Here is an 18,795-nt window from a genome sequence, read left to right on the forward strand (position 1 = left end):
AGGTGTAACTCCAATAGTAAAACTAAAGCCGTAGAAGCTAAAAGAAATTTAGCATTAATACAATTTGCTTCAATTATGATCTGCTTAGAAGTATGTATTTGATTTATCTTACCCCTGGTAAGAGTAGTCTAAGTTTGTAAATTATCACTATCTATCGATATAATATGTGAGCTATGTTAATATGATCAATTATGCGATGTGTAAATATCACCCAATTGCGAATATTAGGAAGAAAGCTTATTAGCGATACATTTATCCTTGTATTCATCATAAAACAGACCTTCCACATCACCACATGTATTAAGTAGTGTTTTATATTCCTCTTAAGAGTTTTCTTAAACCATTATATTTAACTATATCTTGTTGGAAGTCCTTGAATTCCTTCCCTATAAATGTTTCCAAAGCCTGATCTATTCATCTTTCTCGCCATTTTTTTTACTTATTATCTGATAATAGATATTTCGCATTATCACCCTTGCTCATGCAGACGCTATGACTTTAGGGTCCCTTCTATTTCGTGGAAAAATATTCCTTCTGGAAAACTCCGACTAGCGAGCACTGTCCAGTGATGCTGGGAATGATTGGAGGTTGCCTGGGAAACTCTATGTGACCCATGCTGCTCGATGAAACTGAGGACGAGACAAATTGGCGTGACCATCAAGTTGCAATGCCGTAGACAATTTCCTCCCTTTACATGGGAGTATTTTTCGCTTCCAATTTTGCCCTGAATTCTAATTTCGAGTATATTCCAACGGCCCTTAACCTTCCTCGTGTTAAATTGTTCGTATTTTAACCAGCATTTTCTCTACCGCTGGCGATAGCATAGAGACTTTCAGCAGCTCAGTAATTGAATGAACGTGCTTGAAAACATATTCCATTATCAATATGTATACATTGGGCGATTTTCTACTAAATCGTAGTTGACATAATTTTTCTCTTTATCATTTTTTAAGTGATTTTATGCGTTCCAATACGGGCGATACGAACTTAGTTTAAATTTTCGCGGAGTTCTCTTTATTAGACACCGTAGGAGCATTAATGTTAATGAGAAAATAAAAAAGGTTCATGCGTGCATTTATGTAGAGTAGCTTGTGATATATGGGATGTATGCAATGGGGAAATTAGCATGAGACTACATTTACCAAATATCACTTCTAGATTTTAGGTTTAAAATACTACCAAACAATTCCGTTCTCGTAGAATTTTAATTTCCATTACTAAGCGGGACAATATCTTTTATGTTATTCGCCAGGTTTGGTTAACTTTGCGGCGTTTCTTGACATTGCTCCACCAAACATCGAGATAATAGACCAGTCAATAATATTTTTATTCTACATTTTTCAGCATAATCGGTGAAAAATTCATTAAATGAAATATAAAATGATGGAGAGGGATTTCAGCGGTGCCAATTGTATTTGGCAATGAGCAAATTTTCCTTCCTGTTGATGATATGAACTTTTATTGAATGCCAGGTTAAATAGTGCTGATGGTTCTCGATATGCCTGGAGTTCTATAGTCTGGTCATTATTGACGTATACTTTGCGAAACCATTAGGATTCTTTTAAGGAATATATTTTATGCGTCCGAGAACTGTATGAGCTTTTCAATGGCATGGGTTATACACATTTTATGTATTATACCAATATTGTAGTAGTATTTGATTGTATCAATATTTAGCTTAGAATTTTGAATGGATTGGATAAGAAAAATGAGATGCGCTGTTGATATTAGAACTTCCGTTGCAGAAAAGTTTCGAAAATACATCAAACAACCATCTGCCATGCTTTGATTGATGAAGTTTCCATTGTTCTTTTCTTTCATCCTGAAGTGAACCGCAACTGCTAAATTAGCTATTTTACAATTAATTTATTTATACATGTTTGAATTTAGACGGACCTTTCTTCTTGACAAGTGTTTACCCTGGTAAACACGTACTATGGATGTCATATTTGTGAATGAAATTTTGATCTGCTATTTGGTAAACTATGATGGAACTCTTTGACTACTCAAGTCTATTTTTGTGTGATTGGATTGAGTTTTCTCGTGATCATATATAAGTGGAATTCTTTGAGGAATTCATAGGGAATAATATAAATTTCCCCTAACTACCGGATAATTAATTTAATTTCACAGTAATCCTTAGAAAAGTAATTGGAAAATAATTTTCGCGAATGCTGAATTCCCCGAATTTATTTATATTGGTAAACTCGATTTCCACTCGACGATCCATCTAAAAAGAAGCAATTGCCCGTCTCTTTCTTAAAATAGATAGAGATGAGTTAAGGCTCGTAAAACTTTATTTGGAGTTATTTCTTTGTATATTTGAAAACATCTCTAGAGGTAATACCCTCTCAAAAAATGGCGCGTCTGTTTTTATTTTTGAGGGAAATCTTTCCGCGGGGACAGAAAATGAAGCACCTTTTGACAGCGCGTAAGGTCTGGGGAAATAATGATTTATTAGACTTCCTTTCCTTCACAAAGGGAATGATATCGAGCGCCACTATTTTCCCTGCTTGTGAGCTCGCTCGAAGTAGAAAATAAAGATTTTTCCTAACTGTTTCCCGTCTAGTAATTTCTATCGGGATTGTTCCGCGTGAAAAGAATCAGCCAATAGTTCTGGGGCATATTTCAGAGGGATAACAGGTCAGTTGGACTAATACAGCTTCAACCGAAAGGAGAGTATAACGATCAAGAATTGTCTCAATTATTAAACTTTTTCTATGATGCAAATACCCTTAAGGATACTTTATTATACATTCTCTTATGGAATAAAATTGTAAGGTTAATACCGCAGTTTAAGTTGTAGGAATAGCAATTCGTCGTTTCCTTGAGATTAGGCTAGACTTTCCTTCGTAGGCTATAATTTCAGTTGCTTTGTTTTGAAATTATTTTTCTGTTGGTCTAATGTATTATACCTGATTTTTTAATCGCAGCTCCTGATTGATATTATAATTTTAAGTTCTTCAAAGTAATATTTTCGAAAAAAATTAAGATAACTACTTGTTGGATTTACTTATAATGAGTAGCTTTATTTCCGTTAAAATATTCATGTCGAGTTAATGGGCGAATGAGGAGCATGCTTAAATTCCTTTATTAGGACGATCGCTACGTTAGATGGCAGAAGGATGTGACATGCATAAACTCAATTGAATAAACCGTTGCAAAGTGGTTATCTTTGAAAAGTATGATCTCCGATAAAAAGAAACCACGTCCAGCTGAGTAAACAAATGAATGCTCTACAATTTAGAACAAAATTTACGAAACAAAAAGGTACCCTCGGAGCCCTCGGTACCCAGAGTTGGCGGTGGCAGTGTATTTAATTCTCATCTCAATGGCCGACGTTGCTTAGCTATTCTTCCAACGACTCAGCCGTATGTTTATCCGTAATGTATTTTGCTTTCCCGCGTCAGATAGACGGCGGCTAATTCCGGAGGGTGCATCCGCTAATTCCATTTCCCTCCCGAGTGCCTCGTCAACATCCGATTGGGGTCCTCCGTCCTTTCCTCGTGGTGACAAATACGAGCGGAATTGGTGGCAGGCTAAGCTGAAGGGATTGGGCCAAAGAGAGAGAGGAAAAAAGGGTCAAATGGGACCCAAAAGGATCGGATAATGCCGCCAAAACGTCGTCCTCTCTCTCCCATTTCCTCCTCCCTGAATCCGCTCTGCTGCGCGGCGGCCAACCCAATTACTCCTCGAGTCGAGTCCTCGTCAACATCGCGCGTCTCTCGGCGCACTGCGTCCGCAGAGAAAGAGCCACTGCTCTGCCCCACGCCACCTACCCTCGACCATCGAAGGAAACACGCAAGTAACCAGACACTCCATTCCATCAAACGAAAATATTGTTTTCTACCTACAATTTCGCGGAATGGCTCTTCAGTAGTAGAAGTAGCGGACGCACTGCTTAGTGGCTGCCTCGGGTGAATGAACAACGCCAGTTGAGGTTATTCGACCAATAATAACCGGACAAATCGGAAACCTTTAGACGGTGGGTAATGATGGCGTGAGACGACGATTAGGAATTGGGAGAACCGTTTACCAAGGGAGAATTCGAGACGGTTTCCAGGTCAAAACTGTAAAATACTCTGAATTCCCCTCTAAATATATTTATATTTCATGTTTGCATGACTGTCATTTGTATAAAAATTTGTTGTGAGGTACCGTGTTGAAACTTTTATTAAAATATAGAAATAATGCGTCAACTTGTCAATGCGATTGTAGATTTGAGATCATCGTAAATAAAGAACGCGATCTGTGTTTCGCATGATCTAGGTTTTTGGAAGCCGTGGTGACCACCATGGAGCAAGTTACGACTGTCCAGGAAAGTCGTGATATTGTTACCGACGATATGCTCGAGTACCAAATCGACGTTTATGAATTTGGTTGATAATTTCCTGGGATATGTATGTTTCCCTTTTTGAACATCGGTGTAACGTTTGTTCTTTAGCGTTGAATCCAGTACTAAAACCGAAGGAGCGTATAGAAATAGCAATTTACCCTGCAGTCTTATTATGAATCCTCCTTAAGTATTCCTATTAGTGTACTCCGTAGTGAAATGTAGCGTTACACATGGGCTTAGCTCATCATATCTGGCTGGTGGTTTTACGGCTAGGTGCGACGGACTTTCGGGTGTTGGGGCAAGCATATGGTGTCAACACACTTACCCTGGAAGGCGGCCACCCGTCCGACCGCGACGCAGAGCACGACAGCCGTCCACAGGGCGCAAGCCGCAACTCCCGTGTGCAGAGACATGTCACTTCATTATCTTCGGCAGACGAGCTGGATATATATATATATATATGTATCTCTTTTTACTTTAATGCACCCGACACTTCCTTTGTTGGATTCGTGAAGAAGTAAAGGTGAGGGCTAACTTTCTCGATTACCTCTTTTTGACTCCACCTCCCGATTAAGAAAGCAAGTGGAAGAGGCAGGTGAGAGATTGGGACTACGTCTAGGGACTTGTCTCTCCGTTGTAGTGCAACGGGAAGAAACAAAAACTCCCTCTCCTGGTGAAAATATTCCCCAGAGACGGAGACGTCTTCTTATCCTTTTTACAAACACAAGAATAGCCGTAAGATCAAGGTTTATCCTATACGTAATCACTCACAACAACTCGAAAATTAAAAAAGAAATAAAATATTCAAAGGAAAAATCTCGATCTACGGCACTTTTCACTCGTAAAATTCCAATTTTTCGTCCTTTCGAGTTTAAATATACATCAAACTCACAACACTATTGTTTGTAAATCCTATAGCGCTGGTACATTCTTTTTCCTGGTATCAACCTGAAGACTTTCTGTTCCTTTACTTCCCTAGAAAAAGCCAAGGGTTTCAGTTTTGCGAATGTTTTCAGATTCGTAGGGACGTTACGTTCATCCTGCTATCGAACTCACGTTTCCCGAGAGAATCGTACACAGTCATGGGAAAGTGACCGAAGGCCAAGATCGGAGAGTTCCGGATGGCGTGTTTCTTAGGGTGTTTACTGCTTCAAGGAAGTTCCACTGTTCGGCCAACGACTGCATCCAGGGTGCAAGGGGGTGTTCGTCGGCCGGGGGAGTTTTCTCGGGGGGCGACTCCCCGGGCTTTTCCCGTCCGATCGCCGGCGGTTCCACAGCTTCCGACCCCGCGGGAGAGAGAGCGCGCGCGCCCGTCAAAACCTCCCTCCCAAACAAGTGCTCCTGCCCTCCTGCCCTGCTCTGTGGCGTCGGGGAAGAGGGAAGCTCGCGCCCGCCAAGGACTCGCGTCTGACGGAAGACTGGGGCGCAACGACGGTGTGTCGGCTCGAGCTAGCTCCCCTCTCTTTGTGAGGGGAGGGGTACGCCTGTCGTTGGAGGGGCGGGGCGTGAGGGGAGGGTGTCAGGGGGTGCTGCGTGAGAGCTGATAGTGGAGGCACGGGAGACGGCGCACGGGAGGGGAGCGGACCGCTGGATGGCCGCGCGGAGGATTATTCAGTTGTTTTTTAAAGGATTTGATTCCCTCTCGCAATGTAGATGGATAGTGTGAGGGTGATACCGGAGGGGAGGAAACTGCTAAGAAGGGGATGATATAGGTGGACCTTCATCGCAGGAAAAGGGTAACAAAATCTCGTTCGATTTCCCGAACAGGATATGCGCAATTGAACGTTTAGTTATTTCGAGTCTCCGCCACGGTGCAAAAGCGTGTCTCAATATGAGGGCTACTATTACAACAAAAAAGTGGATAAGCAGTCTCGCCCCTTCTTTTGCCTCACTAGCTAAAAATTATGACTGACTATCCGATGCTGTACCAGCGTAATTTACTTTGCGTTTTACAGTAGAGAAATGGTCTGTCGAATTTCAGATAAGAATAATGAGTGAATGAATAAGGATAATAAAAATATGCATATCTTGCATCAAATACAGGTTATTAGTTATGGGCTGAAAGTTCTGCCTGGCTAATATTACCGTGTGCATGTGAGAAAATGCTGGTGTATGCATGCGTTACAAATACTTCACTGTTAATACGCCACTCTAGTTATTTTTCCGTGCTTATTCGTCAAAAAAAATAGCTGCAGATTTAATATTTTGTGTGTCTTTGATTTAAAAACTTCCAGTGTAGTGAAACGAATCCAGCACTTCGATAATTAAAAACCTAGCTCTCAATACTAATTTCTCAATACAAGTTTAAATTGTTTCGGTTTCTTCTTCCTTCAGCGCAGCTAGGACGTCAGAGTCTACCATAAAGACCGCCTTATCACTAATTACGTCAAGAAAATGTTTCCTTGCCTCTAATGTGAATTTATTACGGTGAATATGATTACATTAAAAGAACGTGCTTAGTCTTCCGCAACGTTTTTGGTTACCTAAAGTAAATAGCGAGTTTGTTACCTATTAATAGAATCAAATACTTCGAGATGCATGCGTTTTACGCACTATTGTATCGTAATCTAGCCGTTATCATAAGATAGCCGTTTCACTTAATGAAGTTATCATTTTATGTAGTAAATATAATAATATAATATAATAAATAATAGTATTGATTAATAAGGGCAGAAAATTAACGGTTTCACTAATTCATTATTAACTATGTGGTATTTAATTATAAGTTTTCTTGTATATTTTACTATTACTTTTACCACTAAATTTTTACAAAACGCGACCTGAGTTTCAATTAGCTGTGGCGTAAATTATGATCTAGCCTGATATCATTATGTATTAAACCTGAATGCATCATTTTTATAATTGTTTGTTAGATATGCACTCTTGCCCCTCATTCCGCAGATACTATCACTTTGGAAAAAATATTTCTCTTTACTTCTATCGCTTCTCTCGGCCCTGGAAATGTAGTGGGGGTAAGAGATATCTATCCTCAATTGCGCAAACAATCTCAAGTCAAGTGCATTGCCTCCGCGTCTCTAGCGGCACCCAGACATCTGAGTAACGGTTTCCGTACGCCAGTAACAGTTGTTGACGAATCCCGTAGATTTATTTAGTACTTCATTAAGCTCACGCATTAAGATTTACTGCACGAGATCCCAAACGCTCTCTGTATAGTCAATTCGTGGTCCGACGAGTGTGAAATAGAACCTCTCTCTTACATTCTCATCCAAAAATCTTCCCACACTATGCTTGACGAATCCTAATTTCTTCAGGGATCTGTCACTAGTATTTCTCTTATGAGTTCTCTACGATAAGTTCGATGTTGACTGAACTCGCAGACAATTTACTTCGTCTGTCGCCTTATTGTTAACACCATCCATAGCACATAAATTGGGATATTTGGACGAGCTCCGCAAAAAATGTACGGCCGTGCGTTTTTTTCAGGTTAAGCCCGAGTCCCCACTCTTGGCTCCAGAAATGAACGCTGCATAAATCTGTCGATAGAATTTCAAAGTCAGAGTTATCACTGATTTCGCGATAGATGGCAGCGTTTTCCATAAATATATGTATTTTACTGCTAATTTGGGAGCAGGGGTTATTTACGTACACAATGAACAAAAGGGGGCCGATCACGGTTCCTTGAGGGATACCTGATTTCACTTTAACTTTATCGGAGCTAATTCGGCTAGTAATTAATTTTAGCATACGATCACTAAGAACGCCGCGTATCCAGTTTTATACTTTTTCGTTTAATTTTCATGGCTGTAATTTGTATAAAAATTTGTTGTGAGGTACCGTATCGAAACTTTTCTTAAAATATAGAAAAGTTTGCGTCAAGTTTTCATTGCTATTGAAGATTTGAGATCATCGTAAAGAAAGAACGTGATCTGTGTTTCGCATGATCTTGCTTTTTGGAAGCCGTGCTGACCACCATGAAGCCAGTTACTACTGTCAAGGAAAGTCGTGATATTGTTATCGACGACATGCTCGATTACCTTACCTACAATCGATGTTTATGAATTGGGTTGATAATTGCCAGGGCTATGTATGTTTCCCTTTTTGAACATCGGTGTAACGTTTGTAATTTTCCAATCCAGTGATAACTTTCCTTTTAACAATTATTTCTTGAATCCTATCCCTAAGAATGGTGCGATCAATGCCGCTTCTTTAGGACACGCGCGGGTACTCCCTCCGGACCCGAAGATTTTCTATTCATTATCAATTGTAGATGTTTATTAATCTTATAACGTTGAAAAAATTTATTCCAGAAAAATAGAGTTCCTCATCGAATGGTATGTCTAAATTACGTAAAGTTTCGTCTGTAGTGCATTAAGTTATTAAGTGGGAATATAACGTGTTAGATTTGGAAACAGTCTTGGTAACAAGTTTACTATCTTTATCAAATAATCTACTTTTGAAAATTTTCCCAGATGCTCTTTCGCCTATGAACGAAAAGATTTCTGACGTAATACTACTATCCCCAGTAGTATACTACTACCCCTACTAGTACTACCCCCATTCTAATCGCGCTGCACATGAACGATGAATGAAGTCCGCCTCCGCTTGACCTCACTCCTCTTTCACAGAACTAATCAACAATGATTTATTTCCATGAATTCTGAGATTTTCAATAGAATTAATTCTGCATACTTACACCGATATCGTTTCATTTAAGATTCCGTGCTTCTAGCTTCATCGAACGTTTTCTCTTTTCCCTTTTATCCATCTGAATTGCACAATTCTTCTATGATCCTAATACTAACTTCACATTCCTTATGGTCAGTGCTGATTTTCGGGTTCCTCAGCCGCGTTGGTTGTTTTTGAATGACAACAGTTGGTTGTATTTGGATGGTCCACTTAGTTTTTGGATGACAACAACCACCGCGGCTGAGGAACCCGAAAATCAGCAATGACCATGAGCAACGCCGCGGAAACCTACGCCAGAGATTCACATTCCTCAATTGAGTTGGAAATGATGCCTTTCTCCTTGGGAAGTTCTCCGTCCAATTTATTTTCGTCTCTAACTTTTGCTTTTCCTTCTATTGGGAGCTGAAAACGCATCTAGATGGAGTGAAAGAACAAAATAAATTGATTGAAGAAGTTCGAAAATCCTCTAAGAAAAAATAAAGCACATTCTAAAAATAATCTGTCTAGCGGGCCGAGTAGCTGATATGATACGAAATCTATTTCTTCTGTTCCATTTGCACAATTTTGAGGAAACATGGTCGTCCATTCGAGCAAATGCTCGCGACGTAATATCGCAGTTTCCAACCCGCCCTTGCTTACACCCTCAGGGCTAATTGGCATGGGCTATCCCTGTTGGAGCATTTGCTTCGTGTCCCACTGCTCCTGCTTCAGAAGCCGCTGAAACGCGTAAGTTAGACCTTTGGGGGAAATTCAGCTATTACGGTAAGGTAAAGGAATTCATGAAGCATAGTTTTCAGAGGGCAGTGCGGATTAAGTAGCAATGAATACTTCATGTATAACTATATCTACTTTTGATCAGCACTTAAATTTTATCGCATTCCTGAAGATTTTAATGCAATTCAAAACTAATAGTTTATTATCCCATTCTCAAAACCTGAGATAACCTTACCCTTGCGTAAAATTTTGGGTCGATTGGTAACAAAATATTTAAAAAAAATTGAATTGGTGAAATATTGGATTTTAATTATTATTTTTTTATCGTTTCCTTAAAGTACACGAAATGAATTTATAATTCATCAGTTTATCAATAGCATAATTTTATTACTGGAAATGGGTGTGGTAGAATTCGATTTTATTTTACACGTCTTCGTATCCTCTAGTCTTTTTCTAACCGTTCCAAATTCACCATCCCTACAAACACACCCTTTAAGGGTTACCAAAACTATATCCAAGCTCTACCCATCGCTCCCCATGTAATGTATGCGGATTCAGAACGTCTACGATCGCTGATCCGTCGTCAGACCAATCAGAATCACTGAGAGACGTCATTCGTATCTATTTTTATATAAGCTAGGAATTAACGATTTTGGAAGTCAGGAAAATCAGAGAAAAAAGAAACTTTCTGTGGAATCGTAAAATGTTTTGGATTGCGTGGTGTACAGATAGCTAATTATCTTTCCTACGGATTGAATTATAAAAACTCATAGATTTAAAAGATAAAAACAAAAATCCTCTCCGAAAAGCGAAATTTTGATGAAGGAATCTCATCCCTTACTACCCACGTGTGATATCAATAAGTCATAAGCTTTTTATCCTTTTCTGTTCACTTACTTAGGTGTACTAAATATTGATTGTTATTTATTTCTTGCGGTTTAGTCACATTTTCACAACTAAGCATTATTATGAAGAAATTGAAACATTTATTTTCAAACGCGGTTTGTTTCGTACTTCTTCTCGGAATTCTCATTTTCTGAGGTTGAGAAGAATTGCTTTAAGAGTGTACTTAAATAATTGTTCAAAATCCGTAAATAATACAAGTTCTTCTATGAAATCCTCAACGAAATCATGAGATATTTTTTGTGAAATCAGATTTGAAAACTCGAGAAATTTCGTGCTCAAAATTTTTGGCAACGCTGGAGTAAGAATGTTAGCGATGGAGAGCACAGAGCAAGGTTAAGGGACAAGACGGATGTGAGGGGTGAAGGAGTTGGGTCTGCTGGTGTTAGGGCATGCCGTGCTCACATGGCGGTGGAGGCTTGGAAGGGATGTAAAAGATGTTTTCGTGGTGGACCTAGGGGATTTTTTAGGGCTGGATGTTTTGCCAACGGAAGTTCGGTCGGGGGAAGGAGGGGAAGTGTTGTGGAGGGGGGAGGGAGGAGAGAGGGAGAGAGATGATGGAAATTGTGGGGTAAAGAGATCGCTCATTCGAAGAGATTCCTTGTGAGAGCCTGCCCTGATCATGAATGATTTTATGCTCGCTTTCTGCCTGATTTAGCCTCCGTACGAGTAAGTCCTTGGGTGCCCTCTTTAAGCTTCTCTAATTGCCATTTTTAGTACACTATTCTTTTAATTTCTTGAATTTCGGATACCATTTCGTCATTACTAGATTATGGTCACTGATAACTTTAGGTAGCTTTCGTAGTCCTTCGTCTGGTTCCTAAACCACCGTTTCATTAAAATTTAGTATATCTTAAAAGTATTTTTATCGCCTGGCATTTTCCATGAATATATTTCTCTCATGTTTTTCTTGAACGTTTTGTTTGCAACAACTAATTTCTGTTCTGCTCAAAATCCCAGTAGCCTATCTCATTTCTATTTCTTAGGCATGTAAACCTGTATTACTACGGTGTCTCCTGGTCTGGTCTCTAACGCTATCATAACTGTCCTTTCATTGTACCGTGGGAAACTTTTGACACGCATTCCGGTGATATTTGTTAGCATTATCTCAACCCCTGCATTACTACTTAGAGATCCTGTACGTGTAATCCTCTAGCTTTGGCTTCTAAAGTCTCCCTCTTCAGGCTAATTCATTTTACCGATTATTAGCACGTCGAGGTGGTCTAGTTTGCCTTCGGAATATTTTTACTGAGAGAATTCCATCATTTCTGATATTTGAAAAAAGTAGTGAACCTGCATTACACTCCTCGGTACAATGATGTGGTTTCCCCATTGCCATTCACATCGCAATTCTAGATCCGTTAATAAATTAAATGTTACCACGTCTGTATTGAAATGAGCGTTACTGTACTGGCTACCGCAGTCTCCACCTTCACTCTTATGAAGAAGAGCTGCTGCCCTCTCCATCGAATAATGTGATGCATACTTTTTTAGCGGCCTCTAGTCGCCAAGTCATGGCATCTTCACAGGCTTATTTTGTACTTTATATGGCCTATCTTACCCAGGGATAGACCAATAACAACTCGGAATTCCACGGCTTTTTGTCCACGGCTGATTATTCGACAAGTAAACTCGCTTATATCGCAGATAATCTGTACGTCTAGTGATTGACCAACCATCGGCAAGCCGGTGGACGCACTTGTTTGCTTAAAGCTCAGCCGTGAGCATTATTTGTTATGACTTGGTAACTTAGCTAATATTTTCATGCATATCCCGTTTGGAAGTTTCCTGCTATCCATTATGTAAAAAATTAATAATATCTTTATAAAATATTCATCTGCCTTGAGAGATTTCTCACCTGTTTATCACCTTAGCCAAATTCAGAAATTTTAAGTAGAACTTCGGCAAGTTATTTCCTGAAAAATTCAGTCTGTTACATCGATGAGTCCTTAAGAGTTTTATTTTATTTTCAAAGGAACTTTATGATACATTAAATTTTGATTCCGTTTAGAAGTTTTCTGCTATCCATTGCTATAAAAACTAATAATAGCCTTATTAAATATTCATCTGCCTTGATCGGTTTTATATTAACAGAATGACCCTCATGGCATATCGTTGTTCAGTGTCCGTGAAACTAGAATTCTATTTGTGAGCTCATACTAAAAATAAAGAGACTTGCTGGATGAACTCTATATTAAACCTAGAATGCCGTAATTTAGTTCGGTTAAGAAAATAGAGGGCTTGAGTGATATGAAAAAGAGCTGTTTCAGTCGCCAGGCTTTAAATATCTTATGCCCTTGGAAACGACAAGTCAATCAATTGAGCACAGCGGGATGGATTTTGTAAAGTATGTTATTATTGACAGCCGTAAAACTAGGAGTTGACTCATTTCAGCTTTAGAAAGGCGAGTTATCTTTGGCTCAGATAGAAAAATAGAGGAATTGATCAACCTATCTCACGGCCCGATAAGTATATTGGGGAATGTTTTGCGCCGTCTGCTCTTGAGCAATAGGCGAGCGAAAGCGTAAAATAAAATTCGCCTGCCACGGATATTTTTGACTCCGGCGCCAATTGAGAACCGATCAGTGTGCAGGGTTGGGATGCGAAAGGCGAAGGCCTTTTTTTTATTATTAAAATCCCAATAATATTCGCTTAGTGTTTTCTAAATGCGTCAATTAAATGCATGGTAATCGATGGCGAAGGCGGAGGAAAAGATTCGCCAGAAGAGTCACTTCTACTGTACATTTTCCCTTGTGTATAAATTAGGCGACGGTACATTTAGTATTTATGGTTTTGCATTTTTGACTGGTGATTTTTTTATTTTTCCAGGAACTAAAATACAATGGATTTAAAGGAAACACATTTACGTTGTGTATCTTTGTATTCTGAGTTCGTCACCGATTCACATCATTATCGGGGCTTTATGCCCCAAAAATGCCCTTATTTTTCGTAATTCCTCGCATTACTCCTAATGTTGTCATACAGCCGTATATTTACAAAATACACGCTCCTTTCACCAGGGAAATTCAATCACATAGCGTTGCAATGATACAACGCGTAAAGACCCAACTGAGAATTTTTCCGAGGCATCTTTCGCTTTCTTCTGACCCAAAATGAAGTTAATATTTGTCGGGACATCAGTGAGCACAGCCGTAATTCTGGATATTGAAATTGATCCCACAAAAGTTCCGCTTGTCTGGTGGATAAAGTGTCATAACTCCTGCCTAACTCGTTTGGGCAGTTGACTGAGAGTGAATTTTGACCAACTTTCAGTACTCGTTGCCATTAACTGCGTGTATGAATCACGGCCTCTGGTTCCTCCCCCATTTCAAGGGCAAATCCCTCCAAGTTAGGTGGAACTGCTCGCAAGCAGAGGATCTAGACACCTAGAACCTGATTTTTTGAATTTGATTTTTTGGGCGTGTATTTTATCCTAAGCATCGAGAAAATTATCGAGAGGAGAGAAATTTGGGTTTTTCGCTTAAATTTTCTGTCAGAAGCGCACTACTCGTGGGTAGCATTTGAAATTTTTTCCCATTATCAAGGAACTAACATTATTTCCAATTTTAAGAAATAGTTTACCGTAGTGTGTTTCTGATGTTTCTTTTTTCCGGCTTCCGGATTGATATGATTCGTGGCAATCGACTTATTTCTGCTTAGAAATTCTCGCGTCAAACATGCAGTAATAACAAAATTATGTTTATTAGTATATCACTTCAACACATCCTTTGATCTCATGTAGATTTTGGTTGTTTTAAGCGCCAAATATTAGTTACGAACCAAAATATTGCAAATGATAAATAAGTTACGCATAACTTTTTCGTAGAATTATAGATAATTTATTCCTGAAATTCGATATGTGACCTTTCTTTGCGACTGTTTATTTTTTTAGCTGAATTTCCAATGCTCCCATCCAATGAAGAGGCACCATGGTATTTATTGGCAAGCCCGTCGGTAATTATTTATTGGTCGAATCTTTTCGTTGTTATTGCAATTTCCAATAAGTCGCCCAATCTATACTAAATACTATGTCGCTTAATGTAACTAAATGTAATGTATACCAACCATTTTAAAGAGAATATGTGTCCTCCACTTCCTTTTGATGCATTCACTTTGATGATTGATGCATAACGGAAATGTGCATTGAAGATGAATCAGTGGAGCAGATTACTTAGAAAACCAAAGTTAATTAATTGAATTGTTGACAGTAAACGTCCGTAGGAAATCATTAAAACACAAGAGTGGAGTAGAGGAACATGTTGCAGATGCTGAAGCAAATGTGCCGGGTTTGAAAAATGAAATTAACATCAACGATGGGATTTGATCTAGAAAGAAATTTCGCTCGAATAGGTGGGAATAGATCCGAGGGAGTACATAGATTATGTCTAAAATTTATATGAAAACTGCAACAGTTCATGATTTCTGTCAAAATAAAAAATTAATTATATTTCGATAAAAACGGAAAAAATTCTGGAAATAAATTAACCCTCTCCTATTTACTCAACCACGAATCATTTTCCTCCAAGTTACTTTCCTCTGCTTTTGCTTCTGAGAGAGTTCAGTATTCAAAATGCCATTAGAGTTCAAAGATATACCGACGAGAGTATACTCCATTTTAAGTGATACCTGGCGGTAAGCATCGCACGGAAAATTTGAGGAAGAATTCTCAGTTGTGTATTTTACGAGTTGTCTTACTGCGACGCATATGATTGAATTACTCCCGTTTAAGGGGTATTTTATTGGAAAATTCCCGGATGTGTGCGAGCCATTTCGATTCTCCCTTTGCACAAGAGCTCAAAAATCGCCCACCGATTCAAACCCGCTCATACTATAGGGGAAGGTTGCCTAAATCGCACCAATTTTGAAAAAATAAACGAATTAACTCAAAAATAAGCGACGCAATGTAAGTTTTTAATGCTGCTTAATACGAGGATGTATGTCTACTTCTGTCACAATTTTTTGGAAAAGTGAATTCCAAGTTGAACGCGTGCATAAACATTCAATTTCAAACCCCTGCAAACGGTGCGATTAAGGCAACCGGTTTCCCAAATCGCACCGCTGGAAACCAAAATAAGGAAATGATGTTTCAACGGAAATGAGGGGCAGAGAGGCAAGTTATTTAAGGTTATTTTTAGATCCCTTAACAGAGTAAACATGTGCATTAAAATACCCGTAGCATAAGGAACGAAAAAAGGTAACTAAGTCATATCTTTGACATTAATAATAGATTATAGAGAGTTTTTTTTGCTTGATAAAAAATCTTCAACAATTGAAAAAAGATTTACAAGTCTTTTGTACAAGTGTTTATGCTTTGGAATAGCCTTTTCACGGCGGCTTTTTTTTTAAGACTTATGACATCGCACAGGTATAGGGGCACGTGGTGCGATTTGGGAGCGACCGCCATTTTATATTAAATCATTTCCCCTGCCTAAACACGTGATCATAACACGCTGTTAATACACTAAATGAAACAAATTAGACTTCAAAAATATGATATGTAGCTAAAACTCTGTAAATACTACTTATTTTTTTTCAATGTTCTTGTGAAAAGACGAAAGAAATAGCAGAAGAGACACTTCTTTTCTTAATACCTACGCACCTGACTTGTCACCATACTGGTGGCCACAATTGAAGTGTAGTGTCCTTAGTGATGCAGTAAGTTCCAAATGGAGCCATTAGATTGCATATATATTTAATACATTGTTTTTTAGGGCGGTGGTGCGAATTGGGAAGCGATACGATTTAAGCGACTCTTCCCTTGTATCCCTAGTGGCACTAGATGAGGGGGTATGATTCGGTGGGACTCGATTGTTGAGCGTTTGTGCAAGGAAAGTATCGATATTTTTGGAGGACTGATATCTTCAATTGGTTCCTGAGCTGGCCACAATCAGACGCCAATGAACTTTGTGTTATTTTTTCCGACACTATACATTCGCATTGCAAAAATAACCCTTATTTTTTTCCTAAGTACTATACCTGATTGACAATTGGCTGATTACTTAGTATGCAGGTCTCAAAATAACGATTTTTTCATCCAGTGTTAGATCTTTTTTCCTTGTTGGATCCAATATGTCCAAGGCCCAACTGTCAGTCTTATTTACGCCTAAATGTTTCCTTTATTATAAACCATACTAGCTGCTTTTGAAATTACTTAGGATTTTAGCAGACAATTTGTCTTATCGTGGATTATTTCTTAAAAATGAAACTGGCCTGTCACGGGTAGTTACGCATTAGATTATCGTATACAGTCATAATGCAGGATCCAATTAATACTTATATATATGCGGAAAATTCACATTACATCGAGAAAATTGCCTAAATTTGGACCCGAGCATTGTTACCTCCTCTCCCAAAGGTTTAAAAAAAAGTGCGGCCTGCCCATAGTCAGAGAGAGAGAGAGAGAAAGTCCGCCCGGCTGCATTCCTTTGGGCAAACGCAGATTCGCCTCTCCCTTTCAACTACAACAACCTCCCGTTTCATCTCTCGCCGTGCGATTAAGACGGAGGCGACGAAAAATAAAGAGACGAACCGTGGGTGGATCCTTAGTGAGGACAAAACGTGGGCACGGAGGCAAAGGAAACGACGCGACGCATTTAGATCGTCCTTTTTTCTTGCTGCAGCAGTCGAATTTTTGCTATCTCTATGTCCAAAATATCTCTAATTTATTTAAAATTTCTTTTTTTTGCTGTATTAATCAGTTAAATATTATAAATAAATACCTGTAGTGTGTGTAGATGAATTTCCGAATAGATCCAGTTGCACGCAACATTTTTTGGCACAGAGGCAATATTTAAATATAAAATTCAATAAAAGTAACATAAGCAGGCGAACTGTAGTGGAATGATGTTCTAATAGTATTAAAAGAAAATAGAGACCACCTTCCACCTGCCACCCGTCCGATCTGTATAAATACTGCTCGGTGACTAACTAATCCGCATTGTACTTGATAATGACCTAACGGTTGAAACGCGTGGTACTTTAAATAAACCTGTGGAAAAGTGCGATCTCTATTTTCTTTTAATGCTCATAAAATTTCAATGCCTTAAGGTGCTTCCGGTGACAATTTAACTGGAAGATCTGAACTAAGGCTAATGAAAAATAGACTCTGGAAGAGCTGAAATGAAAAATTGAAAAATAAATAGTGGAATGGTATCAGTGTACAAATGTTTTTTCGTCACGCTATTGCCTATTCTGTCGAATCTATGGGAGATATAATGAAATCGTAGTTAACTCTAAATGAGACTCACTGATGTGATTCAGTTCCATCTGATGGTCTATCCGTATACAAATAAGAATTTAATACACCATAGAGAGATAAATTAACGAATTTGATCCATAATAGATTAAAGTTCTGTTGCAAATTTGATGCTCCAAAATGACTCGCTTTTAGTCAGTTCTGATGGCTTTGAGTAATATCGCCGGTTGTATCTCGGTCGATGATGAACTTTTCTAGCTATTGAAGTAGCTTGATATTAGGCACAGAGAGGAATGGATTGGCTTTGATTTGTTAGTTGTGTCACTCATTAAACTCCAATTGGAAATACGCGTGCGGCAGGTTGATATTCTGTGAATGGAAGTTCGTAATAACTGCTTCATAATGCTACCACCCTCTCGTTTCAATCTGAATTTTAAAGGAAATAGATGCGTGGGTATCCCGTAGCATCCTACCACAAACTGTGCTCTAAGGTGAATAGTTTTTTACCATTGGTTGGAGGAATTTGCTTTTTAGGGTTATGCTAGCGTTCATTATAAATCCAACCCCATCATATTCTTCACAGTATTTTAGATAATTTACGAGAATAATTCCAGTGGAAGTGCTTAAAACCAAAGATAACTCCAGTTTAATTTCTGAGTTGGTTTTTTCTCCGACTTCCATCCCACCCCGCCACATTAGTAGATGACTCGTCGTAAGTGAATTGAAGGAATAGACAACTTTATGAGGGATCTCCTCCCAGCATCTCAAAGGTGTCTATCACTAGGTACACTACCCGTGGCATACTGTTGGTGCCTGCCAGAAAGCCCGCCTCAAAAGCAACAGGGAATTCCACGTTCGAATCCGAGCCCAAAGGATTTTTTAATGATGAAATGTCTTTTTTGTGCGCAAAGAAGAATCGCTACATGCAGTACTTTTATTAAATTCTAAAATGCCCGAGTCTTGTTTTGTATTTCGTCTGAAAGGCCACCGACCTCGGATA

At 38.9% G+C, this 18,795-nt stretch overlaps 1 protein-coding gene across 2 annotated transcripts in view; it reads right to left on the reverse strand.

Annotated features, from left to right (window-relative positions):
• The window catches only part of LOC124166817 (lachesin-like), a 761,748-nt gene extending 756,012 nt beyond the window's left edge, over nucleotides 1–5,736 (reverse strand). For both annotated transcript variants that reach the window (XM_046544510.1, XM_046544509.1), the window contains exon 1: nucleotides 4,662–5,736. In XM_046544510.1, coding sequence (XP_046400466.1) covers nucleotides 4,662–4,749 — 88 coding nt within the window. In that variant the 5' untranslated portion in view covers nucleotides 4,750–5,736. The remainder of the gene's footprint in view (nucleotides 1–4,661) is intronic.
• Between the last annotated feature and the right edge of the window lie 13,059 nt (nucleotides 5,737–18,795).

This window comes from Ischnura elegans, chromosome 10, assembly GCF_921293095.1.
Source record: "Ischnura elegans chromosome 10, ioIscEleg1.1, whole genome shotgun sequence".
Lineage (NCBI taxonomy): Eukaryota > Metazoa > Arthropoda > Insecta > Odonata > Coenagrionidae > Ischnura > Ischnura elegans.